This window comes from Macrobrachium rosenbergii, chromosome 15, assembly GCF_040412425.1.
Source record: "Macrobrachium rosenbergii isolate ZJJX-2024 chromosome 15, ASM4041242v1, whole genome shotgun sequence".
Lineage (NCBI taxonomy): Eukaryota > Metazoa > Arthropoda > Malacostraca > Decapoda > Palaemonidae > Macrobrachium > Macrobrachium rosenbergii.
This window is the reverse complement of record NC_089755.1, coordinates 47423919-47435120: the sequence shown is the minus strand read 5'-3', so window position 1 is coordinate 47435120 and position 11202 is coordinate 47423919. Positions and strand designations below refer to the sequence as shown.

Sequence of the window (11202 nt, the reverse complement as noted above, 5' to 3'; positions counted from 1 at the left end):
AATTAAATGAATCTGGTTACGAAGTTAAATTCTGCAGATGATCAGGTGACGATAACATTTACAAAACAAGGTCTGCAAAAAGGAACGAATTCAGGAGACAAGAACTCTGAACGAACAAAAGGTTTACTAAAGCCTTAACGGAGAAAATAAAGGAAGAACAGTTGCCTTTGAGGGAAAGAGAATGAAAGAAACTACTGTTTGAAGTGCGAAACAATGGCAGCCACAAAAAGAAAGAAAGAATTCCAGCGTGCACCTATAAATTTTTTTGACACAGGGAAATCACTGGATCTAAAACCCCGACAGTAAGACCGGCCACAAGAAGAATGTAATTTTTGGGTTCAAGAATAACTGAGAAACGAAAGAGTAATAGGGTTCTACTATGAGAAATTGCTGGGAGAAGTAGAACAGTAATAACAAAGACAACAACGATAATTCTTTAAACATTTGTTAATGTTTAGTTCGTTTTCTTAGATATTAATTACCAGAGTACTTCTCTTGTGAATTATGAGACGCTTCATACATTCAACCATTAGTATAAAAAAATTATAGCAAATGCGACTGTAATTAACCCCTTACGTAACATCACGTAACCTTACGCTCTCAAGTAAAATGTCACGAAACCTATAATCACTAAGTCTAAAAAGAACTTGCGCTGAATGAGGCAACAAGTAGACATTAACCTACTTACATCGAATCTTTGTACAGTGTTGATACAAAAATTAATCGCTACCAATTTTCCTAAACAAACTTTAAAACCAGAATCTGTTGTTTGCATCTTCACAATTATGTATGTAACATGAACAAACATAACATTTTTAACATTGTAAAAATGATACAATGTACTTGCTTCACCCACACCCCCCGGAAACAAACATAAATTCACTCCACATCATTCAAAACGTAAAATAGTATCAATTGTAAAATAATAAACCTCCTGTGATGATGATACAGAAACAAAAGCATTCCTTCCAATGAAATAAATGAAAAAAGGGGCCTTCGAAAATGTCCCTTCCCTTGGGAAACGACATTAAATTGGCTATTTTTAGTCATTCGGCGGATATATTCGAATTCAACAGGCAATATTGCATGACAACAACTACAATGACGTGGAAACAAAGGTCTGATTCACCGTCGAAGCGACGGCACTAAATTGAACCGTATGTGGATGATTACAGTAAATGGATACCAGCCACGACGATGACGGCATTGCCGATGATAATGGTGATGATGATGACGGCGACGGTGACGATGAATGGAATGAATGGAATGCGTTTAAACCAACCAGCCGCTCACTCACCTATAGTGATGGTGTGCTCTTCCTCCTTCCTCCCGTAGGTGTTCAAGTAGGAGTTGCAATCTTGAGGGAACTGGAGGAGGAGCAACGAGGTGAATATCGCCACTGCCAACCGCCGTCGCCACTGTGCCGCCGGAGTAGAAGGGGAGTGGAGTAGGGATATCGAGGGGCTGGTGTTGGAGGACGACGATGAGGAGCAGGAGGAGGAAGAGGGAGAGGAGGAGGAGGAGGAGGAGGGAAGGGAAACATCTTTAGTCCTAGATAAATGGCTGTGCCTGCTAAGAAGCATCGCTTGAGGCAGAGGTTGCGGCATCAGCAACTTTACACTGCGACGGCGGAGGGTGGCTGAAGAAGGCGACGACGGAAGTGGAGGGGGAGGAGGAGGGGGAGGAGGAGGAGGAGGAGGAGGTGGCGACAGCCTGTACAGATCCGCCTTCATCTGTCCGTTTGAAAGCTTTGAGGGGAATCGGACGAGGATGACAGACGCAGGGAGGAGACGAAGGCGGAGGAGGAGGAAGAGGAAGAGGAAGAGGAAGAGGAAGAGGAGGAGGAGGAGGAGGAGGAGGAGGGGGAGGTACTGACCCCCAGCAGCAACAAAACCAAAGGAGCCCGACGAGACGGAGCAAAAAAACAATCTTCGACCTTCAGGTGTCCTGCCCCGGGACCCTCCACTCTTGAAAAATTAAAGAAACAAACAAAAAGGATATATCAGAACTCCATGGGCCGTTCAAGCAATCCCTTCACACTCCTCGTATCCATGTTGCTGTTACCAGGGAACTCAATTCTCACTTTTTCAAAGACCGAACACCAACGACACTTTTTTTTTTTACCTTTCTTTCTATCTCTTACTGCCACTTTAAGTCTTGGGTACCACTTTTCCAAATCCATCGAGGCATCTTTTTCACGGTTTTCTTTCAGTTACGTGCGTTTTATCTCTCTCTCTCTCTCTCACTCCCTCTCTCTCTCTGACACCACATCCAAAAAAACGATGAAAAAAATATTAAAAAACGGAAAGAAGTGAACTCAAACGCTTTCGGTATTCTTTAATTTCTCTCTCTCTCTCTTTCTCTCTCTCTCTCTCTTTCTCTTTCTCTCTTCCGCGCGTCAGCGGGCAGAGTCTCTATTCCACACCTTTTCCAAGGAATCCGAACCGACGAACACCTTCGCTGCGCACATGGCTGGGAAAGAGTTTGCTCTTTGTTTTATTGCTTTTTTTTCCCTTTCTTTCCTTCCTTCTATCTTTCTCTCACGGGCGGTCCGTTACCAAAAGCCGACAACTCTCGCTTCGATGGAGACGTTCTTCCGCATTTTCCTCGCGTTTTTTCCCTCTCTACCGGGTGCTTGTGAGCCGCCCAGCGATCGTCAGCACCTCAGAGCAGCCTGTGGAAGGACAGACGAAAAATTGGATTAGCTGTAGCGCAGAAATAAAACCGAATATAAATACTTTCAATATAAAAAAATTGTTTGAGTTAGTTGGATTAGCTGTGGCACAGAAATAAAGCTGAATATAAATACTTTCAATATACAAAATCATTTGAATTAGTTTGATTAGCTGTATCACAGAAATAAAACTGAATATAAATGCTTTCAATATAAAAAATGATTTGAATTAGTTGGATTAGCTGTAGCACAGAAATAAAGCTGAATATAAATACTTTCAATACAAAAAATGATTTGAATTAGTTGAAACAAAATGAATCGGATTACATGTAAATATAAAAAATTACCCGTTATCAAAATGGTCCTTTTCATGATTACTATATTATTACATTTATAAATAGCAAACATATCACCCCTTGCATTTTTATCTATCTATTTATTTATTTATTTATTTATATTTATTTACTTATTTACTGATTAGCGCTCCAAGAAGTCGTAAAGTTTTCGCTCTTATGATTATTTTTTTAATAGAAAATATAAGTTCTTATTTTTAAGGCTAAGTCAAAAACTTTTTTCTTTTTTTGAAAAATGAAAACTCATCTTTTATGGGTAAATGAAGCACTTCTTATGTTCTTACCTGCATTATCTTTATTATTTTTATTTTTTAACAAACTAGTAAAAATTGTTAACTACTGTTTGAAAACTACACTATAAAAACCACTTTAGCGTAGAAACAAAATTTGTGCAGGACCCTTAGACTTTATGCGATAAGGTTACCACTTAGCTAACCGATTTTGTGTCGGATCTGGAAGAAAAACAAAAAAAAAAAAACAAGGGAAGGAATTTTATGAATTCCTTCCCTGAAATTTGACATTCTTTATAACATAGGTCACGCGAAATATCGGTCATATTGGGTTTTCTTGAAAACCTAAAAAGTAGTTATATCATCTACATAGTCTATGCTGTCAGTGATAAATGTCTAACTGACTATCAGTCTGCATGCAAGTTAGACTATGGAGGCTAGATTTATTTGGCGACATGTCTTAAATTTTGACAATTATTCAGACTGTTCATATTTGATATGTAGGCTATCGTACGTGAAGCAAAGCGGATCGTGTAGAAAACCAACTCATTTGTGTGTGTCCCAAGACCTGGTCACGAGTGCGCTATCCTTTATACATAGGCGCGCGCGCGCATGTCCACCATGTATGTATGTATGTATGTATGTATGTATGTATATAATTAGACACACACACACTATATATACATACATACATACATACATACATACATACATACATACATACATACATACATACATACATACATACAATCAAGTGGTATATTGTCGGGGTGATACCCACAGGTACTAACTGGAGCCACTCACTAATCGCGTTACAACACGAGCCCAGAAAAAACTGAAGTGCTATTAATTTTCATTCAAGTACACTGCAAGAAAGAAAAAAAGAAAAAAAATATAAGTGCTGTGAGTAGAAGTGCAGCCCACAAAAGAATAACCGTAAAAAACTAACTCGACACATCAACAAGTCAACAGCCTAACCTTCTCTGATGTTAGGTTGTGTTTCCCCGTTGATACTGAAATTACTCATGTTGATAGATAAATATTAATAAGTAGTTGTTTGCCCCCAGCTCGTGGTATATAGTCACAGTTAGTAAATGTTTCCAAAAAATGTTCAACGGCTACTGGTGGTCTCTCTAAATAATCAGCAAAAGCACCAAAATCACAAAAGATATTATAACAAATTCCATTACCTTCGTCCACATTTTTTTCCTGAAACATTAAAACATTTGGTAATTGTTTAATTACTACTATACTGCTTCAGAGAGAGAGAGAGAGAGAGAGAGAGAGAGAGAGAGAGAACTAGGATGAAGTGAGGGTGTAACAACGCCACTGATAACAGATGAATTAATAACGAATAACAGAGAGAGAGAGAGAGAGAGAGAGAGAGAGAGAGAGAGAGAGAGAGAGAGAGAGAGAGAGAGAGAGAGGCAAAAGGGAACTACGATGAGGGGCGGGTGTAACAACGCCACTGATAACAAATGAATTAATAACTGGAGAGAGAGAGAGAGAGAGAGAGAGAGAGAGAGAGAGAGAGAGAGAAAACGAACGGCACGTCACGTTCAGAAATCGAAAACATAAACCTATCGCTTGAAGACTATCTTCCCAGTGTCCTATTTGCATAACAACGTGGAAAAAACTGAATAAATGCCACTCCATGCACACATACAGTGCAGCAGGTAGATGACATATTAATTCCCCAATCAAATTTCATATCCGACGGCTCCGCCAGTTGTGAATTTGCATTTCAAAAGCAATAAAAACACGGGGGGAAAAAATCAGACCTGACATCAGCCCCCTGCATATGAAAATGTTGCCCTAAAAATGAATTACTGTTTTTCAGTGCAGGGAATGTTTTGATGAGGAAATAACGTATGGCCGAAGAAGACGACCGCAAGTTTCGATATATCAAATTATAAAGCTTGAAAAATGTATTATTGCTACATGATCCCAATATATCTCACGTGTTTGTAAGCTCGGTCATAAATTATAGAAAAAACATTTTCATTTTCCATTCACAGAATTCAGCATACCATTAATTATGTACTAAAGGTACAGTTAATAAAAATATGTGATAATACATTTAATTATATATATCTATATATACATATTGTATATATAAACTGTATATACATATATACAGTTTGGTGACTTATTGCTGATATATATATATATATATATATATATATATATATATATATATATATGTGTATGTTTGTATGTATGTATGTGTATAGATATATATATATATATATATATATATATATATATATATATATATATATATATATATATATATATATATATATATATATATATATATATATTTGTGTGTGTGTGCATAACATTATGAGAATCAAAGCTGGAAATTTATAGTTTTGGTACTTAGTGTTTACGTAATAAATTCCTAAGCTTTCGGATCCCTGGATATACTGGAAAACTACGCCTTCTTTTATGCTTGGATGAGATATATTTGGTTAATTTTTACGCTCCTCGCCATTTGAATTACCTCTTACAGTAAGCAATTATGCTAGTTGCCGGTGTAAAGAACTATTCATTAGTTGTATTAACATGTCTTTCAGTTTATCATTAATATTATCATTATTATTATTATTATTGAATTATTTTGTCACTACTGTAAATATCGTATATCTTTTGAGGTGTGAAAATTATTGGTTGCAATAATGGCCTATTCCTTACGTTTTCACCCACCCCAGGCCCGGTAAACTGTTTCCTTGAACAATTTTTTTTTTTTTTTTTGTGCTCTTACATACTTGCTGTGTCGAAATCTGATATTTCTGAATTTGTGAAGGATTCGTGTGTGTGTGTGTGTGTGTGTGTGTGTGTGTGTGTGTGTGTGTGTGTGTGTGTTACTGTCGGACGATTGGATAAGTTCAGATAATTGATCATATGTTATCTAGAGGCTGCGGTAAGTCTAATGCAAACTTTTTAATGGCTGTGCATTGAACTGAGAGTTGGGGAATGTTATGAGAATTCAAAGCTGGAAATCTGTTTCTTTGGTACTTAAAGTTATACGTATATGTATATATATATATATATATATATATATATATATATATATATATATATATATATATATATATATATATACATATAAATTATATACAGAATATATATAAAATATAAACACGTTCACGTCAAAATAATCATTAGGGAAAATAAATAGGTCATTATTGACGTCTCATTATAGGAAAACGAAAGGCGATTAACACTTGAGCAATTATCGAAAATCTCTAAAGTATATCTAGAAAAAAAAAAAACTATTTCTTAGGTGTTGTGTAAGGTTAACTTTTCTCCATTTATTTGCAGGTTAAGAGTAATATCTTTTTAATGACCGTCATTTAGTAACTGATATAATGATAATATTACCTTCGTTTGCTATTTTTTCATTGAAGGGCAAACATTTTTTATGGCTACTACACAAAAAATTTTGTATTATTCCTTTTTAAATGCGAGTGACAGGCAATTATTATTATTATTATTATTATTATTATTATTATTATTATTATTATTATTATTATTATTATTATTATTATTGAAGATGAACCCTGTTCAGATGGAGCAAGCCCACAGGGGCCACTGACTTGAAATTCAAGTGGTGTTCATTTAAATGAAGTAACAGAAGTAATAAGACATACAAAAAGAAATACGGAAAATTGGTGAAGGTATAAATATAAAATTTCTGGGTAGTTCAGACTGGAACGAGAAGGAGTGAAACACTGAAGACTGTAAAGATAAGACGGAGAAGTGATAGAGGGCTAGTAAAGGAGAATGGAGGTCTTATGATGTGGATGGGTCACGTGGAAAGAATAGAAGCGTGAAGAACGCATAAAAAAACTTGCTTATATAGGATATAAGAAGCACCGAAACTGTAGGGTCTAAACAGCTAAGAAGAGCTAAGCTGTGTGTGTGGGGGGGAGGGGGGGGACGATTAATGCACTGCTGATGAGCCTCCTGTGTTACTGGATGACAGCGAAAGTTCTCTCTGGTCCACTCTTTGCGAAAATGGCTTAATGATAAGTGCAAATAAATAAATTATTTCTATACATATATACATAATTGTATTCATATTTATATAATATATATAATTTGCATAAGTACAATATATACAGTATAATGTGTGGGAGTGCAAAGTGAGAGAGAGAGAGAGAGAGAGAGAGAGAGAGAGAGAGAGAGAGAGAGAGAGAGAGAGAGATGGCATACGTATCGACAATCAGATAAAATTCTTTGTGGCAAGTCATACACAATTTAGTAACTCACACAAAGTCGACATACCCATCGAAGGCCTGTTTTGATAAAACTTCAGAGGTAATTTCAATCAGTTATGTTTGGTTTTAATTATCATTCATTACCAGAAGTGTTGAAACCATCATTTCAAAAAGTACCGCATAAAAAGATAAGAAATAACAAGTACCGAATAAAATATAAGAATATGCTATTTCGTGAGGACACCCAAAAGTCGTATTACAATCTTGCTAAAATTTCTGTCATGATTTCTAATTTTTTGCCAGTGCAGCTGTACAGATTTTGCAAAAGAGGAAATATCAAAATATAAAGCAACAGCATATTCAGTATTCAAATCTCACCTACCAAGGATAAGCCTCGCTTTGAATATTACCGAAAAAAGACTAATACAGATTTACATCCACTGACCACGGCGAGCAGTTACGTTCTGTGATGAGCCACTGGGAGCGATGGCGGTTTACCTGCGATGGGAAGCTCTGACCTTTTGACCTCTGGGAGAACTGACCTTTAAACTTCAAAGCGGCTGAATAAACTATGGATCAATCATGTTTCGATTACAGAGCCCTCTGGATAAAGATGCATGTTATACGACCGACCTTAATCCTTCCAGATGGGATCCCCAAAACGCAATTCCATGGAAAACGGTTTACGAGGAGCCAGAAAAGGGCTCTTGAAAGGAGCCAGAAAAGGGTTCTTGAAAGGATCCAGAAAAGAGTTCTCGATAGGAGCCAGAAAAGGGTTCTCGATAGGAGCCAGAAAAGGGTCCTCGAGAGGAATCAGAAAAGGGTTCTCGAGAGGAATCAGAAAAGGGTTCTCGACGGGAGCCAGAAAAGGCTTTTCGAGAGGAGCCGGAAATAGGTTCTCGAGAGGATCCAGAAAAGTGTTCTTGAGAGGAGCCGGAAATAGGTTCTCGTGAGGATCCAGAAAAGGGTTCTCGATAGGGGCCAGAAAAGGGTTCTAAATGGCTTATGTTTTTTTAAATAAAAATTCTGGAATCTATGAAAGAGTGAACAGTAATACTAGAAAATAAACAAAGATGACATACCAAACGACCAGATAACGTGAGAACATTGCCCGTAGCCACTGCCATAAAAATCATTTAATAACTAAACTATAAAACCAAAAAAGCCTGGAACAGCCATAACTGAGTAATGGAGGGTCACAAGACGAAGCAGCAGCCACGGTTCTCGTGATGTAAACAAAAACCTATGAGCCATCACCACAAATGGCCAACTTAGCGATTCTTTGTAGTTACAAAATTCTATGCTGGGTACGTCCACCTCACACCCTTTTTCATTGATTTTTTTTTATTTTTGGAGGGGTGTGGGCCTGAAAGGGCTCAATAACTTGTTTGGAGTCATCTTACTCGAATTTAAGCACCTTAGAATTTTTTATGTTCCCTATTTCGTGTTTTCACTTTTCTCCCCGGAAGAAGTGACAAAAAAACTGCTGCCTTCATCTGTAATGTACGCAAGAAATCGCAAACTAAAACAACCACAACAAATGACAAACAACAGCAGCGTAACACAGGAGGTGGAACGGAGCAATCGGCAAAGACGTCCTCTTCGAACAAAGCTCTCGCATCCAATCCGGACGACGGCAAATGAGTCATTTGCATCTTTATTACAAAACAACACTAAAACCGCGACATCTTAATTTCCATTTGAGGTTTTACAGGGCGTTAATCCTCCCAAGGACTCATTTGCCCTCCTACAACAACTCTTCCCTCCCCACTTCCCATTCGCCGCCCCCGCCTCGCGACCCCTCCCTCCAGGGGGGACCTTACTTTGAACTTTTAATTAACAACTTACGTAGGTATTTTAACCCAGAATATGTGACTCGGGCAAAAGAATTTAGCCTTAATGAGATACTTTCTAGGAAAAATACACGAAAGCGGCAATAGAAGAATAACATTTCTCTCTCTCTCTCTCTCTCTCTCTCTCTCTCTAACATTCATATTTGTGGGTGGAATTAGAGTTCTACTAAAGTAGAATAATAAAACGATAAGAAAAGACAATTTTGTAATAACACTCAAAAAACTTGACTCTCTCTCTCTCTCTCTCTCTCTCTCTCTCTCTCTCTCTCTCTCTCTCTCCTAACATTCATATGTTGTGGGTAGAATTAGAGTTCTACTAAAATACAAGAATAAAACGATAAGAAAAGACAATTTTTTATAACACTCAAAATTAAGCCAGGTATATTAGAAGAAGAGAAAAATAACTACAAACCATGGTGTCAATGACCTCCCTCCCTCTCTCTCTCTCACACATTCATATACTGTAGGTAGAATTAGAGTTCTACTAAAACACTAGAATAAAACGATAAGAAAATCAATTTTTTATAACGCTCAAAATTAAGCAAGGTATATTAAATGAGGAGAAAAATAACTACAAACCATAGTGTCAATGACCTCCCTCACTCGGTGGCGGCCATAAAAAATGAATTGGTGAAAACAATATATATCTCTCAATAAAAGGGACGAACGGAGGGCAAAGAGTTCGAAACTTAAAGATGAAGGATATGCACTGCTGATAGGGGGCTGACTCTTTCTGCCTTTTCTCTTTGAAACAAGCTTGTGCATCTCTAAGCAGCCTGCCAATCTTATCACCTTTCTCCATGCATATATATATATATATATATATATATATATATATATATATATATATATATATATATATATATATATATATATATATATATATATATATATATTCACATATATATATGTGTATGTAAGCCCATATATATAATATATTTCAGAAAATATGGCTGCTACAATTTTAAAGGACACATATATGCATTTCATAGCTTCAATGCTTTAAGATGTGATGGAAGAATTTTGAGTGAGATGGTACTGACAGAGCCGTCAGTTGTAAAATCTTTTGTGTTCAGCAAATAGTTTGATTCCTCAGCTATCTGCGTGAGAACCTCAGCAATATTACAGTCGGTGATCTCCGAAGTGTTATGTATATTCGTGAGTACGTGCGTTAATTTGATCTAGATTATGCCAAAATCTGCCCTAAAAAGTGAGTTTGATCGTTCATTAACGTGATAGAACTGCAGTTGTCTAGACGTAGCTTTGGAGAGGATCCAGGCTTTGAAATCGGCAGATAAGGTAGAGTTTGAAATCTCTGTTTTTATGGGAGGAAATTGAACTTGGATTTTTACCATGATTTTCAATCATTATGAACTTTTTGAACTGGTGTGGAGATTTAATATGAATATTCATACCTCTTTTATATTATTATTTTGTCATGTTACGTTTGCCATATCTTGGCTATGCATTTTACACTTTCCATTATTGTGTTTTTGCATTTCATATATTTTTGGGAGCTTTCTATCATGTTTAATTCTTCCGACAGATGTCTGTGGACAGTGTGGACTGTCTGAATAACATGTGGTAGACTGTTTTTTTACATGACTTTAGTTATTGATTTGGGGAGTATGTGTGATTTTGGATATTTTCAGGCTATTAGCCATAGTGAGACTTCTTTAATCAGAAGTGTTTTGCAGTGCAGAGTTTAGTTATCTGACTCGATAATTCATTTATTATGCATTTTAATCTTTGCTTTGTTTTATTCATTTCTTGTTGGGTTATTTGAATAATAAACCTATTTTGTAGAAACTATTGCGTTTCTTTAAATAGTCCATTTAATTGCTTTGGTGAGAATGAGTGAGATTC

At 36.5% G+C, this 11202-nt stretch overlaps 1 protein-coding gene across 1 annotated transcript in view; it reads right to left on the bottom strand.

The window, feature by feature from the left end:
- The window catches only part of LOC136846650 (glutamate receptor ionotropic, NMDA 2B-like), a 936318-nt gene that overhangs the window by 572668 nt on the left and 352448 nt on the right, over window positions 1–11202 (bottom strand). The window contains exon 2 of the mRNA XM_067117625.1: window positions 1298–2674. Coding sequence (XP_066973726.1) covers window positions 1298–1733 — 436 coding nt within the window. The 5' untranslated portion in view covers window positions 1734–2674. The remainder of the gene's footprint in view (window positions 1–1297; window positions 2675–11202) is intronic.